This window comes from Eretmochelys imbricata, chromosome 11 (assembly GCF_965152235.1).
Source record: "Eretmochelys imbricata isolate rEreImb1 chromosome 11, rEreImb1.hap1, whole genome shotgun sequence".
NCBI classification, from domain to species: domain Eukaryota; kingdom Metazoa; phylum Chordata; order Testudines; family Cheloniidae; genus Eretmochelys; species Eretmochelys imbricata.
In genome coordinates, this window is record NC_135582.1 from 22,074,493 (window position 1) to 22,100,111 (window position 25,619).

At 39.3% G+C, this 25,619-nt stretch overlaps 1 protein-coding gene across 1 annotated transcript in view; it reads right to left on the reverse strand.

Annotated features, from left to right (window-relative positions):
- LRP1B (LDL receptor related protein 1B) overlaps positions 1-25,619 on the reverse strand; it is a 1,054,628-nt gene that overhangs the window by 889,583 nt on the left and 139,426 nt on the right. The window contains exon 3 of the mRNA XM_077830376.1: positions 2,509-2,646. Within this exon, the coding sequence (XP_077686502.1) occupies positions 2,509-2,646 (138 nt within the window). The remainder of the gene's footprint in view (positions 1-2,508; positions 2,647-25,619) is intronic.

Consider the following 25,619-nt stretch of genomic DNA (forward strand, 5'->3'; position numbering starts at 1 on the left):
TGAACTGAAAATGTTTTTAGATTAAACAATTTCATTAATTAACATGAAATGCAGATAAAAGTCTCTTTTGCCAGTGCCGTGAAGAAAATCATATTTTCTGCTAGGTTTCCTAAAACAAAATTTATATTTTTCAGATACTGGTTATTCTTTAAAATAGAAGTACTGTAAGTAATTACAGTTACAGTATGCAGTATTTAAAAACAATAGTTTATATACGCAGAAGGTTAACTACATGACTGATTCATGATCACTCTTTGATGTCCTCCTTATTATATATGCTATAATAATCTAGGCATTTTAACTCCATGTTACTTGTCCAGTAATTATTTCATATAGTGTACTTTATGGAGAATGATTTAGTGGTAGTTACTGGTACCAAATCATGCAACCCAATGAGTTTTTACTATAAAGGTAATATAGCTACACTGTGATTACAAGTATCGGAGGAGTAGACGTGTTAGTCTGGATCTGTAAAAGCAGCAAAGAGTCCTGTGGAACCTTATAGACTAACAGACCTATTGGACCATAAGCTTTCATGGGTGAATACCCACTTCGTTGGATGCAACGCTTTCGTGGGTGAATACCGACGAAGTGGGTATTCACCCATGAAAGCTTATGCTCCAATACGTCTGTTAGTCTATAAGGTGCCACTGTGATTACAGTGTCCTTGTTATAAAATGTGACCCATTTTTAAAAATTATTTGGTTGTCAGATTTTTTTCTTTACATTTTTGGATTCATTTCTTCAGTCTCTTACTTTATTAGAGGCAACATGTGCCCTTTCATTTAGGGACATATTTTCACATCAGTTATATATGTGCAAAATGGGTAGTTGCCACTCAGACCAATATTTATGTGTATAGTTACCCATTTCCCAGCTGTATTAATGAAGGACTACTCTTAATAGGGATTTAGGGATTTTGTATTTGGAAGTTTGGCTATCAATTCTTACTCAATTTTTAGTACATAACCACTTCACCATACAGTATTAAGTTCTGCGTATTCAAGTTAGGGCTAAAATCAACTGTCAATACTCAACACATTTTTCTAAACTTTACTGTACTCTATGAGAGTGAGCTATGAAGTCAAGTCATATTTATAAAATGTACGGCACATGAAATTTACCACTGGGAAGATACCACATACATTAGAATATTTAATGATCACATAAGAAGGTGGAGTCCACATCAGCCTTAAAAAGATTTTAACAGAAAATTAAAAGACCGGTCCCCAAAGCAGTTATTCCTATGTTATTCCAAAGCGCAGGTTAGCCCTGCAAAATGACAACTGGAGAAAACAAAGAACCTGGTTAATTTATGCTTTAAGTAAGGCCTTACATTTTAATCCACTTCCTCTCCTGGTTCCACCAAACTATTAATCTCCTTTTGTTTAAGGTTTTAAATTCCTAATGAACAAAAACCATTGTCCACTATTTGAATTAGCTTTTTTAATCCTCTGTCCAGAAAAGTTTAAATATGTAAATACATCTATTGAGGATTATATTTTAATTGTGATTAACTGATAAACGCTCTTTTCTATGTAGTACTTATTTGTAACCGAAGAAAGCTTCAATGTGACCCAGAGATGCTTTCACCAATTTCATTTATTCATTACTCTGTCCAGGACCAATCCTAAAGTCAATATGCAGGTAAAACATCTAACAAACTCAGAGTGAGTTTTGCCGAATAAGGACTAAAGAAACAGGCACTTTATGTTTGACAGTTGATCCCTTTCACTGTGAAAATACAGTTAATAGAGGATCTATCCTATGCACCATATCCTCAGCTGCTATAAAACTGCATAGTTCGGTTTATGACAATTCAGCTACATTCATTTACATCAGATGGAGAGCCACAATGTTTACTTTTGTTTGAGCAGGTTTTTTGCAGGGGGTGAGGTGGGATGCTTAGATCTCATGAGTATTATTTATGAATTCCTTACAGATAGAATGAAGACAAACTCACCCTTTGAATTGTAAGATTATTTGAATATAATCCCAAAGTGAGATGAAATCAAATACTGTTAACCCTTATGAACACAAAATATGAAAGCAAAATTATTTTGATTGGAAAAATCTAATGTCTTAACACATTAAAAGTGTTAACTTCTTTCCATAGATCCGTTTGTTTTTGACTTTGTTAAACAACAGAGTTTTAGGGGAAAGGGGATTTGTGGCAAACAAGTGTTACCTATTTTCTATACTCTGAAGAAGAAGTTTGTTCATACTTCTTTTGGTGCAAACAACTCTTTCATGCAAACTTTGTAATTTTAAAAGAAAAATGCTAGAAAGCCTGTAAGTATTTTTACCTTCGGTTCTTCCAAAATAAACTTTTTTTAAAAAAAGCTGGTTTTGAAATGGACACTGAATGTAATAACATACATACTTATTTTAAATACATATGGTTAAAAGAAGAAGTTTACTGAATCACTTTGAACTCACACTTAAAAGTGTATCCTTTTAAAAAACCTGAAATTGGTGGAATTTTTTCCCCCCAACATATTCACTTACCCCGACAATGTACACCTTCATCATACCCGTCTGAACAGTCATATACACCATTGCAGAGTTGGGACAAGTGAATACATCTGTTTGTACCGATGCAAGTAATATGATTCAAGGGACACTTGAATTCTATTTCCTCAGGACCTAAAAAAAGAATAAGCATAGAAGAATTCATATACATTTTGTTTATACTCAAAAAATGAAGTGACAGAGAATGCCCTGTATTTTATCATGTATTTGCAAAATATTTCCACTTTAAGGCTAGGTACAGGCATTTTATGTACTTGTCTACTCTGCAGCTTTTAAGTGCATTACCAGTAGAATTATATTCTCTTAAATAAGGATTAGCATAATTAAAGACAATCAACTGCTCAAGAAGGATTATTTTATTAAATGACGATAATACAACTTACGGTTTTAGGGAAGGTTCGCTTTACTCTAAAGATTATAGATGCTGAAATTCATATTTGCCAACATTCAGGATGGGGCAGTGATTATTTTTAAATAAAGCTTTTAATTTTTATTTTCAATATTACATGAGTCTGACAATGCCAAACAAATCACTAACACAACCCTGGGCCAGGATGTCACCAACCATATTGAGAAGGAAAAAAGAACAACTCAGACACTCAAAATACAAGAAAAAAATTCAATTGTTTACGTTTCAGAATTTGTATCCTCTTTCCATGGGTAATCATCACTCTACATTCTGCCATCAAAACAGTTATAGAGGTATGGATGGATGATTAATTAACTATATTCCCGGTAACACCTAGAGGCCCCAGCTTTGGTCAGGTCGCCACAGTGCTTGGCCCTGTACAGACACTTAGTAAGATATAAAAAAAAGTGCCCCCAAAAGTGTACAAGCTACTTTAAGATAAAATGCCTTGTTAGTTTATCAAAGAAAAGGAGGGTGCACAAGAGGTTGGGGACAAAGGAAGCTGTTAGGAGGCAGCTTGTAGCACCTGGATGCTCTGGCTGGGGCACAGCCCGGCTGAGTTTCGCCTAGCGACAGGGCCACTCCAAACTCCATCCGCTGACCGCTGTCCTCAGGGAACTATAAAGGAGAGTGCAGTGCACTCAGATACAATCACACATCCACTCTCAGCACCTTACTCCAGTGCTACATTTTGAGCCTGGCAGAGGGATTAGGTATGCCAGCTCTGCAGCAGGCCAGCTAAAAGCTCCCTCCTACTCAGCTTGCCAAATGTAGCTACTTTCTAGCCCATTGGAGCCACCTGAACAGTGCAAAGGAAGCAGGAGAGCATGTTGCCCTATATGTGCTTTTCTTAAACAAATAAATGTCAGTTATTGCTACGGACCACCAGATCAAAATTATATTTTGAAAAATTTGTCTCTATGTAGAATGATTTTGATTTTGCAATTTTCCTTGTAGCAATATGCTATGATCACAGTTCAGGTGATATTTCTGCCCTCCCACCAAAAAACATTAAATTCTGTCTGTATTAAAGTTGCAATATATATATATATATATATATATATATATATATATATATAGGATACAGAAGAATATGTATGTGCTATGTTTCAAACTCTTTTTGCACATCTAAAACATTTAAAAAAATGATTGATTACAATCCAACATTATTTTTCAGAGAGCCTTTCATGCAAACTGCATTCTAGAACTATGGAAGTATAAAGGGCCTGAATGCCCATTGAAATCAATGGAAAGACCTACTATGGATACCAAGGATGAGGTTCATGCAGGAAATACAAAGATATTAGGAACTGTAGAGGATGATTATGTAGTCCTCAGAGGCAGAGAGAGTGCTCTGACCTTCTGCCCCTAGGGCACTGAACAGCCCTCAGGGCTTGTCTACATTACCCGCTAGATCAAAGGCAGCGATTGATCCTGCGGAGGTCAATTTATCGCGTCTAGTCTAGATGTGACAAATCGACTGCCGAGTGCTTTCCCATCAACTCCGGTACTCCAACAGGGTGACAGGTGCTGGAGGAGTTGACAGGAGAGCGTCAGCCGTTGCCTTACCACAGTGAAGACACCGCAGTAAATAGATCTAAGTATGTCGACTTCAGCTACGTTATTCACATAGCTGAAATTGCATAATTTAGATTGATCTCTCCCCACCCAGTGTAGAGCGGGCCTTAGATAGAAGAGAGGAGCAGGCTGGTGGCAGGAACAAGGTTCTGTTCCTCCTCCTATGCACCAGCGACAGTGGTTTGTTCCAGGGCAGACTAAGATTCATCCCATAAAGGTGTGTAGTACTGGCATGTAGCCTAGTGTTGGGTGCTTCACTGGGATTAGTGGGGTTCTGCTTTGCTGCTTAGTATGGCACAGTCAACCCCTTTGGTAGCAGTTCTGAAATTGCAGATTAACAGACAGTAAACATTTTCATTGTGCAAAAGCTTCTTAAAACCACAGACACAGGCCACCAGCAGCACAGGCCACCAGTGTTAAGTCCAAAGCTGACTACGAAGCGTTACAAAGAGATCTCACAAAACGGGGTGACTAGGCAACAAAATGGCAGATGAAAATCAGTGTTGATGAATGCAAAGTAATGCACACTGGAACACAATACCACCCATACATACAAAATGCTGGAGTCTAAATTAGCTGTTTCTGCTCAAGAAAGATCTTGAAATCATCGTGGACAGTTCTCTGAAAACATCCATTCAATGTGCAAAAAAGCTAACAAAATGTTAGGAACCATTAGGAAAGGGGTAGATAATATCATAATGCCAATATAAAAATCCATGGCATGCCCACACCTTGAATACTGCGTGCAATTCTGGTCACCCGATCACAAAAAAAAAACCCACCACTAGAACTGGAAAAGGTACAGAGAAGGGCAACAAAAATGATATGGGGAATGCAACAGCTTGCATATGAGATTAAAAAGACTGGGACTATTAATCTTGGAAAAGAGAATTGAGAGGGGATATGACAGAGGTCTCTAAAAACATGAATAATGTGGAGAAAGTGGATAAGGAAATGTTGTTTACCCCTTCACATAACAGAAGAACCAGGGAAGAAATTAATATGCAGCAGGTCTAAAACAAACAAAAGGATGTACTTCTTCACAGAATGCACAGTCAACCTATGGAACTTATTGCCAGGGGATGTTGTGAAGGCCAAAACTAGAAATGGACTAAAAAAGGAACTAGAAAAGTTCATGGAGTATAGGTCCATCAGTGGCTATTAGCCAAGCTGGTCAGGGATGCAGTCCCATGTTCTGGGTGTCCCCAAGCCTCTGATTGCCAGAAGCTGGGACTGAATGACAGGGGATGGATCACCCAATAATTGCCCTATTCTGTTCACTCCTTTTGAAGCATCTAGCATTGGCCACGGTCAGAAAACAGGATATTGGGCTAGATGGACCATTGGGTCATGCCCATGTTTGCCATTCTTATGCTTAGCTATTGTGTTCAAATGTTTTAAGCCTCCCATTTTCCCCAGGAGACCCTGACTTGCGTGCTTTCTCCTTGGTTCCTGATTGGAAGTCATACTTAAATAGGAAGCGTGGGTTGGATCCTCTACCTTTGTATCAGCGGTCTCAACTACACTGCTTTGGTCTGTGGCTGGACTAGAAGAGTGTGGGTAAAGTGTCTCAACCCCATGCAGACCACAGAAATGGGGGCACTGGGGGCTGAGTGCCTTGCACTCCACTGAACACAGCAAAGAGGGGGCTTTCAAAGGTGGACAGAAGAGGGGAGAGCAGGGTATGGTGGGGCCTGGAGATGCCTGCTCTCAGGGAGTTGGGTCTGTAACTTTAATGGAGCTTTGTGGCATTTTTTCTGACTTCAGCTGAGACTGTTTGGGTGCCTCACTTCCCTCCCCTCTTAGTGGCTGCTGACATTTCGGATAATGAGACTCCATCAGGTTGTTAGTGAATAAATATTTTAAAAATCATAAACCCAAACATTTCACTTGTGCTGAACTTGTATTTGTGCTTCAGTTGAACAAGGGCCTAAAATGTACCTAAATGTCTAGAAAATGTATTTATTTTATTGATTTGTATCACCCGCCTATCACTGTATCAGAGCAACTGACATTGGGGAGAGGAAGCAGGAGCAGAAAACACAGCTTTTTGTGTTAAAACAACAAGGAAGCATATGCATAAATAGTAAATAATGCATATTCATAGAGTCTACAAATTGTGGTATTTCACCATTTGCAAGTAAGTTCCAGATTTCTGGATCTTCACCTGTAAAAGCTATAGCTGATAGTTATCAGCTGTAGAGGAGGGAAAATAAAATAATTAAAAGATGGAACAAAAATAAATTACATTTGTAATAGTTTTATTTAAATGTTAGAGGAAAGATTGAATGTGTTAATTACCATTTATGCTATCACTGGGGAAATCTAAGGTCCTATCATTCAGTTTGACTGGCCATTCCCATTGTTCTAAAGACCTCAGGATTTGGTTCTATATTATCTGTTACTGAAGTAAAAAGACTGACTCAGAATACAAATATACTGCAATTTTAAATATGTTAGCTGAGTTGAAATCAGTTAGAGGATCAGTCACCCACTTGCTAAATCAGATTTCATTGCGAAGGGGGAGGATTTGAAAGGAAGATGAAGCTGCTTCAAGAAATATATATTAATAAAGAAGCTGTATTTCAAAAGAAAAAAAAATGCTGTTTGTGAAAACAAATAAGTAATAGATTAGAAGAACTGTTTAACATACAAATGTGCTTATTCTGACATTGATTGGTCTGGCTATATGTAGGTAATATTCGTGCATCAGCATGTTTTTATTGTAAAACCGGGTAATTGTTGTAAACTTAAGTTATACCAGAAACTGAGGTTGAGACCCAAATTGGAGAGGCTTTAAGCAACTATGAAACCTGGGTCTGTAAAATCAACCTCAGAACTAACATGCCTCAAATATCCATTACAGTCAAGGCCTGTTCCTCGGTGCTCTCCATTTCTGCTGAGCGGTTAAATGTTGCTGTATATAGAACAGCTTTAGGGTCACTCTTTACACCCACAGAGTCCTTGCTGCTTGCTTTAGTAACTGAAAAGCGGAGTGGAGGCACAGATTTACTAAGGGCAGTACCAACTCAATTTGTTCACTTGCTCTTTCTCCCTTCCCTTCACGGTGAACCATTCTTGGCAGATTTTGCCATGGTACTTTGGGGGAAGGGAATCCAAAACCTCTGTTTTCTCTCAAGATGATCTCAAAGCAAAGTGGTATGGACAACTCTAGGGTAGGGGAGGTGGGAGCTGAAAAGCAAAGAGCTCACAAAAGGAGACGGGTATGGAAAACAAGAGACATCAAGGTATAGCTACAAACACCGCCAAAGGACGATGTGCTCAAAAATAAAAATAAAATGCCAGTCCTTTAGGGTAGATAATAGATAACTTCTGTCTTAAAGGTCCCAGTCCTCTAGTATTGGGGAAAAGTAACTCAGAAAAATCCTAGGAAGAAATACAAAGCAAAACCACAAGGAAACTGTTTCACATTAGGTAGAGATTGTCTCTGAAACAAAATATTTCACCATTCTGATTCAAAATTTTCATAATGTTTTGTTTCACAATAAAAATATTTTAACTTTTTGTTCTGATTTGGGACAAAAAACGTTAAAATACCACAATATCATGAAGGACAATACTTCCAGTTTTTGCTCAGCTTTATTGGCAACTAGCCCAGTTAAGTATCATAATTAATTGGCTTGATAGTCTGCATAAACTAAGAACAGTAATCTTAGTCGTGAAACGTTCAAACAATTTGCCAGAATGTTGAATTTGAAAGTGTAGATAGAGAGACAGACAAAGTAATGGGGAAAAAACAAAAGCCTCGACACACAAAATACCACTCAACGTGTCAGACTCATTCATTGTTTTAAAAATATTTTATTAACAATGAAATATAAGTTTAAATTGTATTAATAGCAGCATTGTCTAGAGAGGTAGATTGCCAATGGAAGCTTATGATTTTAGGAAAAAGTCATGTGAATTTCATGATTGTAATCTACCTTGGGTAGTCCTTTGTCTACATAATAAAATCACTTTACAATTCAGTAAAATAAATTTGTGCTTAATAAAAAAAACCTGATCACTGAGAGATCATATCTTCAAAAATCCCTAGAATAATAAAAGTCAGAAATTAGATCACCTAGTCTATCTCCCTGCCAGTGCACGACTGCTGCCCACAATATCTTGTTTATTACTTTAGTCAGTCTAGTTCTAAAAGTCCCAAGCATTGGACATTCTATCACTTCCTTTTGAAGGCTAGAAGGCCACAGATGAAGGCATCTTACTCTCAGGAAATACTTCCTGGTATTCTGTCTTTAAATTTTCCCTTTCCAAATTTTAATTGACAGAGACAGACTCAGGTAAGAAGTATGATGCTTCTTTGGGCACTCAGGGCTGAGAGTGCTCTTGTTTCAACCAGGCTCCAGAATGAGGGAGTCCTGCCTATACTAGCTGGACATTAGCTCCCTAATGCAATCAGCCTGTCAGCCATTCAAGTACTCTCTTCTGGGCTACCCCAGCCTGTCTTGGCCCTCCAGGTTGTCAGCATATGCACCCCATCCCCTAAGACTCTTCAAAGTGTCTCCCTGAGGTATCCACCCCTGATCATTAGATACCCACAGAAATCCCAGATCCTTTGCTCTCAAAGAACAGTGTTTCACAGTTATATCACCATTCCTGTATTATGAATAGCACTTGAGTTCAATTATATAACAAAAGGAAATTTATTCAAGAAAAAAACAGAAACTCAAATAAAAAACAGTGTGAGAGATGGGAACAAATGGTTTCATATAAGACAACATCATATCATGCTTTCTAGAGACTAAACTAATGAGGCATTCACCTATCTCCTATTAGATAACTTACCCAAGTTCTTTCCCAAACGTTTTCATCCAGTTTGGTTTAGATCTTTTTTCACAAGATCAAGCCTGCTGGCAGCTCATATTCACAGACTGAAAGAATGCCAGGGTGTTTTTCTGCACTTTCAAATATACCAGAACGGACTTTTGTTGTTCACCTCAAAATAGGGTTCCTTCCCTCCTGCCCACTCGCCCCTTCATGTTAATTTTCTTCTGAAGTCTCTGCCAGCTCTTAATTAGAAGTTGACTTAAAATGTATGTCTGACATACAATACATAAAGGTCCACCACTGAAATAAGTGTCTCCCACTGTTTGTAGAAGATTTTCACAAGACATGCTAACTTTGGGTGATCTGCTTTTCAACTACAGACCAACAGAACATGTTTAGTACAGATATTAACTGTTCACATATTTTCCATACATACATATCTCAATGGCTATGATGAACAGTGTGACACAGTCTTTCATTAGAGACCTTACATTCTTTTGGGGAACCCAGGGGATCTTTGCACCCCTACATGGCCCAATTCGCTTTGCCAGTTGGCATCTAGAGTTTCTTGGATCACAGGAAATATTTTCCTTGCCCTGCAAATAAAGTCTGACATATTTGACTTTGCCAGTGCATCTAGTAGTTAAAACAGAAGACTGGGTGTCTTTTGGATTCCATTCCTGGTTTTGCTGCTAACTTTTGGTTTGGAGGTAAACTGGAAGGCAGTGCAGATATTTCAGAACATATGTTAAAATATTCTGTATTAGCTGCAGCTTCCAAATAGACTTCCAGGATCTCAATGTAGAACACTTTGTAACTGTCTAGTCTGGAAATGAAAAAGTCAGAGAACAACACAGGTGAGGTCCACATCAAGGAGAAAACTTGCTAACTTCTAACAAGATGTAGATGGGGGAAAAAAGAACTTCTCTCTGTGATGTTGTATCTTAGTTCAGAAGCATTTAAGCCTCCATAACACTTCCAGATTCTGAAACTCTTTGGCAACAGGCAAACAATTAAATTGTTAGATATCATCTGGGCTCTCTCTCAGAACTCTCTCTCTCATTCAATCCCTCTCATTGGGCTAGACAATAGGCACCAAAGAGACTGAATGATCCAGGTCAGATGAAAGAGCTTCCCATTAATGGTAGTTCAATACAAATCATCTCCCTCTCTCCCCAATAATCTCATGTACACATTTAACATGAACAATGTCAGAAGGGAATCTGGCTGAATCCCACATAAGAGAATCCTCAGAGCAATTTCTCAGCTCCGCCCTCAAGCAGTGGGACAGAGTGGGATCAATTAAATGAAGTCCTTGCCACCCATACAAGCACACAGAGTTAAGGTATCAAACAGAATTAGCACACTTCACAATCCTGCTTTTGAAATCCCCTAAATCGGAAATTCTAGGCAAACCACAGCTACACCTGCAACATTCCCCACTCATGCTGCACTAAGCACCCCATGTAGAGCCTGCTAAACCAAGATAGGACTGGTTGCATTATCCAGCCAGCTCTTGTTTATACAAGCGAATTCAGGGTCCTCATCCACAGCTAAATCATGGATAGTGATTATTTTATTAAATTACATACCTTGCCTCTTTCCAGAGGTCAAGATCCACCCTAGAATACTGTGACTTTTCTCACTGGGGTGTTAGAAGGATTGATTTAAAGATAGTTGTAAAGCTTTTAAAGCTCATCATCCAAAAAGTGCTAGACTACAGTAGTGCAAAGTATATTAAATTTCATGATCTCTAAAATTTACTGAAATAAAAGCAAACAAACACCACCACGTGAATCCTTACATTTAGAGATAAGCCAACACAGCCGCTGATTTTCACTAAACGTACGTTTTTCTCTTGGTTTTTTATTAATGTTTTTGCTGTGAATTGCCCATGTCAGTAACAGATCAATGGGTTGCTCCTGTAAATAAGAAACTGGCTAGAGTACAAACTTCTTCATTGCTGCATTCAGTTTTCTTGAAATCTGAATATACTATACTTCAGCAGTTTTAATTCTGGGGCAGTTCTGAGCAGAGAAAAACAGTTATTCCAAATTGTGGGATGACTTTGAGATTTACATTTTTGATATACATTTGTGATATCTAGATCCACCCCTCTCTCTCTTACTTGTTTCTACATTGCTGTGGAGTCATTCTGCCCAATTGTGGATCCAAACCAGAGTTTGTGGAAGTCAGTGGGAGTCTTTTCAGTGATTTTATGGACTTTGGATACAGCTCTGTTTGCTCAGAGGAAGAGGCTTTTATGCACTCCCCGCCCCACCATCGTCATCCAGCAAAGTAGTGGACTGAATCTAGGCCATAGAAATGCTCGGTTTGGTACAAATACTGTATTATAATAATGTTGGCAAAAATTTCTCGCTTTTTGGCTAAAACAAACAAACAATCCTCTTAAGCAGTTTTCATTTAGCAACCACCTATGATCTCTCTGAAATATTAACTGATGAAGTTGACTAATGACTGTAATTAAGGTGAAATAGCATAGTGTTTAAGATAGAAAGAGTAATCCATACAATTACATTAAGCCCATATTTATACACCGAGCACCTAAACAAAAATACTCCTTAATGGAAGAATACAGCCTGCTTCTCATTCACACTAAACCTCCTTTACACTGCTTGGCAATGTAAAGGGACCTTACTCTGAGTGCAAATCTAATTTACCAGAATTGAGTAAAGAAGCTTTAGTAAGGACATGCATAAGGCAGGTCAAGCAGGTGGCTGGGGCCCCCAGTAATCAGCAAGAGCTCCTCCGGTCCCAGGGCCTCGGCAGGGGCATAGAAAATGCCCCTCCAAAAGTGGTCAAAATTAAATTCCTGCACATGCCCTTGAGCCTTAGTATAAATGAGAATTAGGCCTATAGATTGAAGGTTCAGATTTTGTAAAAGTGTCAAACCGTATTGCTTAAATTCAAGCTTAGACAACACTTACTTAGAGTTTTTAGAGCATACAAATCTGATATTGATTTACCTTCTTAGCCCTTGGCCTAAAAAAGCCATGTTGTCTTGGTTACAACATACAGGTCAGAGTGACAGAAAATGTGGAATATGCTTCTGAAAATTATTTATAATAGTGTTTCTTTTATCACGCTTTTAAGGACTGATATTTTGTTAACCACCAACCCAGCTCTGGTTCACTCATTGAACAGCAAAAGTTTACAGGCTTACAATGAAAATAAGTCAAAAGTGGAACAGCAATTTACATAAGTATTCAGCTGCATAAAGAAAGAAACAGAACTATTAATGCTTACGTTAGGGCACATAGGGCCTTAAAAAGAGGAAAAGAGAGAGCAAAGTATTACATCACCATGGGCAAGAAGAAAGTTGTGATCTTTGACTCATAAGGACACCACCACCCAGATCCCAAAAAGAAAAAAAAAGAAAACTGGTAGCACTGAAAATCTAAGTGAACTGAGGAATGAATATAGTTATAATATGAACTGTTTGTCATTGCCATGAAAGATGAGAGATGGGAGACCTACCATGACAAGCAACAGAATGAAGACAGCAATATTGAAACAAAGAAAGCCACACAGAAGGCAGAGAGCTTGAGAAGTCGTAAAAGACAGTGAAGAAATGGTGGGTTACATCTTCAGGAGATATAAATTACTCCAGCTATATTCAAATAAATGAAGCTATGAGGATTTATACCATTTGAGGATCTCAGCCATGATATGAACCTCTTTCCCTAAACAAAAAAGGGAACAAATTCTGCCCTCTGATATGCATGGCTGACTTCTTTCCAAGAGCTGGATTTGTCTCATAGCGTTTTATTTAGAAAAGGGGACATTTCTATCTTAGAATTTCCAGATTCTATTCAAAGATTTGCCACTGATCCTGGCTTCTGTTTAGAGTGCTAAACTATAATTAAGTCCTTCCAGACTTTAAAGTAAATGACCCATGCAAAATAACTGGAGAAGAGGGGATTACAACATTGTGTTGGCACTCTACTCTTAATGACTTTATAAGAGTATCTGCAAAGATAGCCCAGCATGGTAGTGGCAACTGAGCTAGCATTATTAGTATTACATATATGAGAACGACTTCATAATAAGGTTTAACAGTGTGCAAAACACATCCCACGAATATACTGTACACATTAATATACTGTAGTTGCTTGCTATTTCCTGTGGCCTTTCTGTGCTGTCAACATTACCTGATAAAAGAAACTAAGGGCTCAGGGATTTGGAGAAACCCACCATTTTACTATTGTTGAAATTCTTGTGGGGTGAAGAGTCTTTCAAAGCCTTTAATACAGAGTGCTATTGATACTCTCAAATAAGCACGCACATTTTTCTCTTTGGCTATTTGTTTTCTCTCTTATCACTGCTTTCTGTAGGTCAGGTTCAGATTATTGTCTCAACTCTCCCTGATATAAGTGAGGAAATAATGAACAGACTTGTAGCTTGTTGGTAGCCTTGGTTTATACTTTTCAGTTCACGATAGTTTTAAAAATCCTTTCACATTATGAATAAAGTTTTCTACTGTAATGGATACTGGTGAGGTTGGCATTGCTGGAGTGGTTCACTTTAATGGCTCTAACTGCACTGATGGCTTTTATCTTTGGGGAAAACTTGGGGAAAACCCAAGCTCATCTCATATTTTAACATATCTAGTAGCCAAAAGAGAAAGGTGGAGGAACCAGAAAGATTGCACAGTCAGACAAATAAAAGGCAGACAAAGACATAGAGGAAATCTTTCTGCAGATTGTAGGTGTTTTTTCCATATTGCAGCATGACAGTCCAGTCTCAGCAACTAGGACCAACCAAGGTGTATGTGTGTTTTTGTGGAAGGCAATTTTTAATGGAATTGGACTTAGAATGACAGGTGTTTTCTCGTTATAGGACCTATTTTGTCCCCAGGATTTACTATTCAGTTTGAGACTCAAGTTGGAAGAAGATAATGACTGATGTTGACAGGACGTGAAAAAGCGAAGCAGATTGCTCTCATCTCTGTTCAGATTTGGATAAGCATTTGAATTTTTGGGTGTTAGTTTAAACAAGGTCTCTGAACCTTTAGAACTCCACCCGTTACTGAGTTCATTGTGTGCAGTAAAGCAACTTCTCTGACAAATATATTGTAAAAATGCATCCTCTCTCTGAGCTTTGTGCACCATCCTACCACAAGGAGGGTATCCTCCTTCTTCATTAGACTTCATTCTCTTTCTGTACATGGTCTTTGAAAGTAATGGTCTTAAACTGCAGCAAGCAAGCTTCAGATTAGACATTAGGAAAAACTTTCTAACTCTCAGGGTATTTAAGCACTGGAACAAATTACCTAGGGAGGTTGTGGAATCTCCGTCATTGGAGGTGTTTAGGAAAAGGTTCAGCAAACACCTGTCAGGGATGGTTTAGAAAAGACTTAGCCCCGCCTCAGTGCAGGGAACTGGACTAGATGACCTATCAAGGTCCCTTCTAGTCCAATGTGTCTATGATTCTATGGTCAAACTTGATGCTATATTCTCCCTAGCTGAGATAAAATCTGCGTTCCCTTTTAGCCTTGCCACATGTATATGTGGGACTGATATTAGGTGCATCTAGTGAAGCATTCTTTCTCACTCAATTTTGTATAAAATTCTGGAGTTGTATGTAAATGTGGGTACTGGAAAAAGGTATCCTACAAAGAGAGCTATATGTACCTAAATCAGTGGTCTCCAAACTTTTTACTTCATGCCCCACCCTTACCCCTGTCCGCTGCCCCCTAGCTCCAAGGAGCCAGGGCTGAGAGCATGGTCGCGGCTCGGGGGGAAGGAGGGGAGGGAAGGCACAGACAGGGGTAAGGGGCCAAGGCTGGGGCCACAGCTGGAGCCGGGAGCGGAGTCTTGGGCGGAAGCTAGGGCCCTGGATTCGGAGATGGAAGCTGGGGCCAGGGCCATGAGTGGAGCTGGGTGTCGCTCCCTCCCTGCCCCCAATGGGTACTGTCCTGGACCCTAGCCACACCCTCCCCAAATGTTTCCACAGTTTGGGGACCTCTGACCTAATTACATATACATACATTCAGTTTTGCATTTGCCCTTATTAATGCTATTTTCTATCTTCCTAACAAATCTTGAAGTAAAGATTTTCAAGATCTGACATATCTTGAGTGTCATTAGTTTCTAAAAAGAAAAGGAGTCCTTGTGGCACCTTAGAGACTAACCAATTTATTTGAGCATGAGCTTTCGTGAGCTACAGCTCACTTCATCGGATGCATCGGAGCTGTAGCTCACGAAAGCTCATGCTCAAATAAATTGGTTAGTCTCTAAGGTGCCACAAGGACTCCTTTTCTTTTTGCGAATACAGACTAACACGGCTGTTACTCTGAAACCTGTCATTAGTTTCTAAATGTCATCCTTGAATTTTTCATCTGAATCTGCCAAAAAAAAAAAAAAAAGTAACATCATTACCTAGTGAAGTTATATGGGCTAGAAGGAAATGCCATTATCTTATAAAAAAGAAAAGGAGTACTTGTGGCACCTTAGAGACTAACCAATTTATTGAGTCTCTAAGATGCCACAAGTACTCCTTTTCTTTTTGCAAATATAGACTAACACGGCTGTTACTCTGAAACCTGTCATTATCTTATAAGGAACAAGTGAAAACCCACACTACAGTGGTGAATGCTGCTAATAAGAAATCCATAGTCTTGGAGAAAATAGTTTGGTATTTTGGAAGAAAGACATAATTTAGAAGCCACAGAAGATTGCAGTTGGATGCGACAGATTTTATTTGAAGTTCCCGTTTTGAATGTCTAATATAAGTCTCGCTCCGATTTTAGGAATATATCTTACAAAACTGAGTTTGCTAGTGACTTGATTAAAACAAACAAACAAAAACCTCCACATAAGTGGCCATTACTATTTTTTTATCACAATTAACTAGAAAATGTATAATATTCTTATGGTTCAATTAAGTTTAGTAATTTTATACAATTGCTCAATGACCTCAGCTTCAACTTGTGTGCCAGAACTTACCCTTATAGTCAAAAGAAGTAGAATTCCAGTTCCTCATCTTAGTCACTAAAAATGAGGAAGGCTAAGATTTAGTTACACTAAGTTCAGGCATAAACAAAAAAGTATTAGAAGGCCAGGTAGCTATTCAACTTATGTACATCATCTACTAATCATACAAGAGGGAGTTTTTTAAAGGCTTGTCGTCCAGTCATTTTTAGAAGGCAAAATTATGAGTATTTATCCGTGATGATCATAAAGGGGCGGGGAAACTCCCTCTATTTGCAGAAAGCTAAAATAGTTAACATGCTTTGTGTTCTGAGAGACAGACATAACAGCTTTGTTAATGAATATTCTGGTGATTTAATACAACACACTAAAAACACTGTTTTATGACTGTTGAAGTAAGAAATGAATGTTGTGTCATGTAGATGGTCATTCTTCATTAGTTATAAAGAACCTATTTGTAATTTGAAGGTTTTGGGTTTTTTTTAAACTTAATTAGTGTCACATTCCTAGGCTGCTGTGTGTCTATTGTTGTAATGACTTGATGTCTATGCACACTACATAATGGGCTGTTAATAAGTGTCTCAGCTTGAGAAAAATGATAATGAGGTGAACAAAGAAAGTGTTAAATACTTATACAATTAAAGTGCTTAATATCAACAGTACTGTAACATTTCAGGACTTACGTTCTAGATATTTATGCATCCAAAGTATGTAAATGACAGCGGAAAAAATGTTCTTCATAGAACAAATGAAGCTAATAGACGATGGGAACTACAAGGCATTGAGTGTTAATATACTGGGATGCATCTAATTTTATAATGTAATAAAATAATTGTCAAGAATAACATTGATGATGATAGACTAACTGAGCCTTAGCAATGGACTGGGCCTGTTAAGGCATTACAAATACAACAGTTTGATCTTCATATAAAAGTGAATTCAGAACACACATAAGGCAACAAACTTGGGCCACACAGTGTGATTATTTTTATGCTGTGTTTCCTGTGAAAGTGAATTGAGGGTCCTATTTTAAAAATGGCATGATAAAACCCATATTGGAGGTTTTCCTGGATCATATCTGAGAAACACTAGGTATCCTGATAAACATCTTTATAAGGCTCCATCAGTAACCACTCAAGCATATAAAAAACTCACATGCATAAACATCTGTTGAGTTGATGCCAAAATCTGTTGAATTCATTTTTACACCAGTTATATTGAGCCTGAAGTCTATTTCAAAGATGGGTCTGAGCCACAAAGTTCATATTTTGACCTGAACTTGTTCACAGTTTGAAGGGGTTCAGGTGTGGTGTTCAGATTCTGGTCCAATGTATTTGAATAAATAAGATATATGATAGGATTAAGCTTGGCAAGCCAATCAGTTAACTGGTCAAATAATGTCAACTGATTATCTATTTACTATGGGCAAATATTGTCAGTACACCAACAAGAATGCTTCGATGTAGGTGGCAGCCTACCTTTCTGATTGCATTATGATGCAACCTGTCAGCAAGCCTACATAAATGTCTTGATCATTCCCTTTGCTATGTTAATGCCACCTATGGGGAAAAAGTGAGCTAACTGAAAGTTGACCATCTTGATTGGTTGGAATCTTCTAGAACAAACATTGTTTATATGTATGTACATCTTAATTTGTACACCATACTGTCATTATACATAGGCGTTAACTAGCACACTAAACAAGTTAAAAGACACTGTCCTTGTCCCAAAGAGCTTACAGTCTAAACTGACTACACAGATACAAAAAATAACTCAGAAAGGAATGGGGGAGGAACAAGAGGGTTCAAGGTCATTAAACCTTCCTTTCCAACATAAAAAGAAAAGATGCACAACTATTCAGCTGCCTGAAGAGTTGGCCTACTTAGCATAAGTGCATTTAAATATGACTTTTTTCTTTCATAATTGCAATGTTTGTTTTATTTCCATCTAATTTCATTTTTCTTTTGTAACTGTTCAGTCTTGGAAAATAGTCACATTTGAATGCTAACTTAACATTGCTAGAAAGGTAATAATTTGACTTTCATTTTTAGAACTTCATTTAATTGTGTTTCACATTTTTTAATTAAAATAACTCAGTCAAGTATCTTGCTTTTTGTAATTTGGCAGAAGTATCTAATGCTAAGCCTAGTAGAGACCATGAAGTCATTCTTTTTTATTACTGTTCTAAAAAATTAGTGTTTTAAAATATTTGACAATTTTTGACAATATTTGACCAGTCTATACACCAATTAGTTTTGGACAGGTCAAATGATTTTAAGGCCCGGCTTGATAAAGCTCTGGCTGGGACTATTTAACTGGGGTTGGTCTTGCTTTGAGCAAGGGGTTGGACTAGATGACCTCCTAAGGTCTCTTCCAACCCTAATCTTCTATGATTCTATGATCAACCCTAGATAGGGTTGTTAAATATATTGAATTCTTACCAATAGATATAAGATTATATGTCTTAAATATCAATAATTACAGTGACACCTTGTTTGCAAATATTTTAAGATTGTTTTCAGTAGGTGCTACTTTATTTATGTTTTATTTACGACTTTAGGGGGAAAATTTACAATTAAAATGCATCACTATGTTCCAAAGCCAAATGAATATCTTACTTACAGCAGCTAGTTTCTTCTAAGCATTTGATCAGTTTTTGTAATAAAGAAAAATCAAAGAAAGTATTGTTACATTTTCATTACCTACTCATGTTAAAGATTCTATTATATGTTTAATACAGCAAAAACTTGGAAATCCATCTCTTACTTCTTTAAATATGAGTTGGTATTTTGCAATTATACCATTATTCTTTTTTATCTTGTATAAGAACACAGATGTAAAATCTAATTAAAATAAAATGTGTTATTTCTTTCTTCATATGCGCTCATGCACTGAAACTACAGTATGTAAACCCGTTTTAATTGTATCAGTACAAAATTTAGCATTACGGAGTTATAAATTGGGTTCATTATAATATACACAGACTGCGCCAAAAAGATAAGAATTACAAGCACATATTTCATAGACACTGAGGGCCTTATTTACAATATATGGGCTATAACGTTAAACTGATATGCACTTACTTTCAAATGGAAAGTAACATTAACTGTGGTACATAGCATGGTGAACATGTTTTTGTCACTGTGTTTGCTGTCATCTTTCCTCTTCCATAACTTATCAAAGTCTTTACTTTTCTTTCTTTCCGAGAAAGAAATATAGGTGAACTAAGGCTCAGAAAGATGCATTCTTTCTTCACAGCATGCAGAGAATGATTTTAATACCTAATTGAGACAGATTTCCCAAATCATCAATCTACAACTTTTGAATTCCAATTTGATTTAATGAACTGTCTGTATCCTTAAGCCTTATGGCCCTTTTACTGTAGTCTTACCTCACACACCTTATGCTAAAAGACAAAGGATAGTGCCAGGGCATCTGTCTATGAATAGGTTGGTCATTAAGGACTGTCAGCACCCCAATTGGATCTTGCTTCAGCAAAGGAATAATGGCATCCTAGATAAAATCCATTTTCTTCAACTTCTCTGCAGAGGACAAGGATTTGAAGGAATGTAATTTCACCGAGGGTGAAAATGGGGATGAGATGTTTGTTGATACAGCCTTTACAAACACAGAGACTGGGTCAGACAGAAAGAAAAAAGAAGCTTTTGGAGGGAGGAGACTTTTTGACTGTAGATCCAGCCCAGGCTGATGGAAGCTGACTGAAAGAAAAATAAATAGACTTCATAACTTCACAACAGAGGAGAAGCCATGAGCTGCACTAAGGGGTGGTAGGGGGTCCTAGAAGCCTCTGACCAAATCCCAAAGGACTCTCAAGAATGGTGAGGAATTTGAGGCATGCAATGGTAGATAGGTGTTTTATTGGTTTTACCTCTAGCTGTGTATCTCCTTTGCTATCTAAAACAAAGAGTAACTGTTTTAGAAACCCCCATTTCAAAGCCTGTCTCTGTTTGCTTCAACTATCACATGTCCCTGAAGAGGGCAACTGTAAGCCAAACTGTCCACAAGGTTGGAGCTTTGGGAAAAGATGTGCTCAAGCAACTGGAAAGTCTTGGGGAGCTGACACTAGCTTCAGGGCCTTTGCAGCTGAAACATGGGGGTCTCAGCTCTCAGAAGGAGGTGGCAAGAAAGATAATCTACACCCCAAAACTACCTAGAACCCCAATGCTAGAGACACTTTGCTGAAACTCACGAAAGCTTAAAAACCACAGGGCGTAACATGTAGGACCCAAACACAGCAGACTGGTGAGCATCCAGAAATGAGAGTTTGGCCAAGACTGTGACATTAATAAAATCAGTGGTCCCTAGAGGAATCAAGTTCAGAGTGAAGGCATTATTGGTTCTTAAGAATCTAATTTTGCTACTTGGGCTTGCATGAATTTCCCTGTCTTCACCTACAAACAAGATGGTTTCAAAAAGTAGAAATTAACAGTCTAAGGGTTGATTTAATCCCTGCACTGGAAAGCAGTATGATGCAGAGACTATGGGGGAATAAAAGATGGATTTGCACAGTTTTTGCACTTCTCTGTCCTGAGAAGGAGCTTGCTAGAGAAGCCCTAGGTGTTGTCCTAAATCCACCAGCTCCTATACATCACGTTGTTGTATAGGGAGGCTCTCGGTATTTTCCATGGATATGACACCAGTGTGCTATTTGTTGCTTTATATCTTGGAGCAATGGAGCAATGATGCATCTAATTTTCACTTTTCACTACTACAATTATAACAAGAGCTATTTTTGGCAAACCTACTATCAGCCGTAAATCTGATTGAGACTCAAGGCCCCTAAGCCGCCTGCAGGCAGCAATGTTGCAGAGGCACACGCTCAGCAACCCTGCAACAAGTTTTCACAGGAACATTGCTGCGATTCAGAGGAAGGTAGACCCAACCCTGCTTGGGCAAGAGAAGATTCTTATCAAGGGCCTAAATGGGGGGGGGGGCAAACTGGGCCAAAATCCCAGAACCTTCAGGAGCTATTTTATTTTTCTTCATATCCACTCTTCATCTTTTGTACCACGGAAAAGTTGCACAGAAATACTACAAGAGATTTTTATATATATATAAAAGAGAAGCTCCTTAAATTGTTATACAAAAGTGTAAATAAATGTTTTGTTTAGTGGCTCTTCATTAGCACGTTGGAGAATTTCTTGGATGTCTTGCATGGGTTGCCACCCTGCACTTAAGCAGGGAGGAGTTTGACTGGCTGGCCAGGGGAAGAAGGCAATGCTTTCTGGCTTGTGGGAGGAGGGGAAATGTAAAGCTGCTGAAAGAGCACTCAGCATGGTGGACGACTCACCACCTAGGAATGAAGGGTTTAAAAATGTCAGCTGGGCCTGGCCCCTTCCCTATCCACTCAGAACAGGCTGGGTAGCACGCACCCTCCATTCCTAATTAGGTCACAAATATGCCAGGTGTTTAGCTATATCTGCTGTGGGAATTATGCTAGCCGCCCCACAAAAGCGGGCTGGGAAGGAATTTTTCCCTTACCACCGTATTGGCCAGGTGCAGTGGGAGGTTTTTTGCCTTCCTGCTGTGCTCTTCCATTCATCAGGATTGAGAGAATTTACAAAACCTTCCTTGATGAGCAAACTTCCCCTTCCTCCTTATTTTATTTATTTATTTTTTTAAAGTAAACTCTCCCAACTCTGAGTCCTTCAAAAAGTTAAAACTACAGTTAATGGAGGAAATAAGTATAGAAAAAAGTAGGTCAATAAGGAAAAATAAATTTACATGATACAGAAAATGTTAGATTAGCATTCTTGTGAGACCCAAGACAGACTTTTCAGTGTAATAAGTATTGTGACTTAAGGAGAAAATAATAGCGTTTATATTTTTATTAGTCACAAAACTACTTAACCTTTAAAGTAATGCAGATGGAACTGTATCTTTTTCATTATACTTTGCTACAGGGAACCTAGACGCCACTTTGGGCGAGGGACATTATCTGGTAGTGCAGCTACATTCAAAACATGTTGCCAGGGAACTGGCTAGACACTGGAGATAAGTGCCAACATAGACAAAGCCCCTCCAAAAAGATGGCCCTGCCCTTCCCCTTCTCCAAGGCCTCAATCCCCCCCCCTTCCATCACTTATTCTCCCCCACTCTCACTCAGAGGGCTACAGGCTGGGGCAGGGGTTCTGGGAAGGCGTGAGAACTCCAGCTGTGGGTGCAGGCAGGGGTTGAGGGGTTTTGAGTGCAGGAGCGGGTGAGGGCTGCGGCTGGGGGTATGGGTTCTGGGATGGGCCAGGGATGAGGGGTTTGGGGTGTAGGAGGGGGCTTAGGGCTGGGGCAGGGTTTTGGGAGTGTGTGGGGTGTGGGCTCTGGGAGGGAGTTTGAGTGTGGGAGGGACTCCAGGCTGGGGCAGGGGTGCAGTGGGGAGTGAGGACTCCAGTTGCGGGTGGGGCCAGGGATTCAGGGTTTGGGGTGTGGGAGGGGACTCCGGGCTGGGGCAGCGGGTTGGAGTGCGGGGTCCTGGCGGCGCTTACTGCAGCTCCCAGAATGCGGCCATCAGGTCCTTACAGCCCCTAGGCAGAGGCTCAGCCAAGCTGCTCTGCATGGTGCGCGCACCTGCAGGCACTGCCCCTGTAGCTCCCAATGGTCGCGGTTCCTGGCCAATGGAAGTAGTGGAGCTGGCACTTGGGGCAAGGGCAGCGCATGGAGCCGCCCTGGCCAGCCAGGGGCTCTGGGGACCTGGCAGCTGTTTCCAGGAGCTGTGCAGAGCTAGGGCAGGCAGGGAGCTTGTCTTAGCCCAGGGCACCTGCTGCGCCCAGCTGCCAACCAAACTTTTAACAGGTTTAACAGTTGGAGGTGCTGACCAGAGCCACCATGGTCCCTTTTCAACCGGGTGTTTCAGTCGAAAACCAGACGCCTGGCAACCCTAGCGCTTTCCCCGTAGCTCCCATTGGCACCAATGTGAGCTGCAGAGCCGGCGCTTTAGGCAGGGGCAGCATGCGGAGTCTCCCTGGCAACCCCTGTGCCTAGCAGCTGCAGGGACATGCCAGCTGCTTCTGGGAGCTGCAAGGAGCCAGGGCAGGCAGGGAGTCTGCCTTAGCCCTGCTGCGCCACCGACCAGAAATTGAACAGCCACCAGTCAGTGGTGCAGAGCCACGAGGGTCCCTTTTCGACCAGCCATTCCATTAAAAAAACAGACACCTGGCAACCCTACCCCCAGACTCTCTTTGCTGAGTTTTTCCATCGGAGGACATAGCTTGGTCCAATGTTATTTTGCTTTTCTCAAGAATTTGGTCACTCTTCCATTTAAGACAAAGTTCTTCCCTATGAATTAACTCACACTCAGCAAGTGAGTAAATTACAAACATTGAGCTGTGGTTAAACAGAGGTTGCAACTTCATTAACTTAAACAAAGCAAACAAGATAGGCGAAAACAGCATGGTAAAAACTACCTGGTAGTAACTGCTTAAATGCAGTTCCAAAACTGGCATCCAAGCCCCCAGAGTAAGGAGAGGTTATACCTCGTCCCTCCCCTTCTCTCTGGGTTAGCCAAATAAAGGGATCAGGCACAAGCTGCCATTATCCCCTGACACTCTTTCTCCATGCAGAACACAAGGTTTGCTTCAGGACTCTGAGAGACATTGAAGCCACTGTTCCTGCCCTGCAATACACAATACAAAAGATCACTTGACGCTATTTTGACTGTAAGCTCTTTGAAACAGAAACTGCCTATCTGATGTGTATTTCAAAAATGCTTAGAACCATGGATTTACATAGAGGCAATATGATACTTTCCGTCTTATTATCTAATCCTTTCTTAAAGATTCCCAACATTATTAGCTTTGTTGACTGCTGATGCATATTAAGTGGATGTTTTCAGAGAACTATCCACAATGACTCCAAGATCTCTTTCTTGAGTGGTAACAGCTAATTTAGACCCCTTCATTTTATATTTATAGTTGGGATTATGTTTTCCAATGTGCATTACTTTGCATTTATCAACGTTGAATTTCATCTGCCATTTTGTTGCCTGGTCACCCAGTTTTGTGAGATCCCTTTGTAACTCTTTGCAATCTGGTATGGACCTAACTATCTTGAGTAGTTTTGTATCATCCACAAATTTTACTACCTCACTGTTTACCCCTTTTTCCAGATCATTTATGAATATGTTGAATAGGACTGGGCCCAGTACAGACCTTGGGAGGACACCACTATTTACCTCTCTCCATTCTGAAAACGGACCATTTATTCCTACCCTTTGTTTCTTATTTTTTTAACCAGTTACTGATCTATGAGTGGACCTTCCCTCTTACTCCATGACAGCTTATTTTGCTTAAGAGCCTTTGGTGAGGGAACTTGTCAAAGGCTTTCTGAAAATCTAAGTACACTATATCCACTGGATCCCCTTTTTCCACATGCTTGTTGATCCCCTCAAAGAATTCTAGTACATTTTGAATGGACTTCCACACCCACAAAAATTTGCACTCAACTCAATTACCCTTATTTAATTATTTTCTTAAATTAACACAAAAAACTTGTAATTTACCTTTAAAAAGTGGCTCCTTATACTGTATAGTGAACGAATGTGTAAAATGTTCCGCAATTTCACCCTAAAATGCGGTGCCATAACCATGAATTTCCTTGCAATTTACAAAAGGATAAATAGAGGATTTTTTAAAAGGTAATGGCTCCTTTCTCTTAGATGGAGAAAGACAATCACAAACACTAAACTACAGACATGTACAACAAGTTTCTTAGCCGTTCTGCTACAGTACTTCTCAGTTCCTTTGGTTAGGTGTCAGAGCTGAACTTGCTTTACATTTTCCCTCAGTGACACCTTTTAAAAATAGAAATATAGCTAGATTAGATTAGATAGATAGATAAAAGCAAGAGGTGAAGAACAGAAAACAAGAATGAATGGGACCTGTAAGTGGGTAGGCTCATTGTGACTTAGTATGAATGCTGTAATTTTGGCATCCTGAGTAGGGCCACCTACACTTCACTTGCAATTTAGAAGTGGAACGGTTTGAACTAAACTGACAGTATATAAAAGGACAGTGCTCATGGTACTGGAGTAATAAACAACTTCTGTGGTTGATTAAATGCTGTAGCAAAGCAGACATTTTTTATAACCATAAAAGACATCTGAGTGTATTCCAGCATTGTCAATATTATTCCACCTACACACTCTTTTTCGTCATATTATTTATGATTAGTGGTTCATTGTATTGGGGTATGTAGCAGAGTGTGGCAGGGACCCGCTGGTTCCTGCCTCTGCTAGGTCCACAAAGTCACTCTGAGACCCTTGGGGTAGTAACCACTGTTGCAGTTTATTCATAGGCTTATTCCCACTACTGTTTCACTATGTACAGTTGGTCCTTCACCATCTG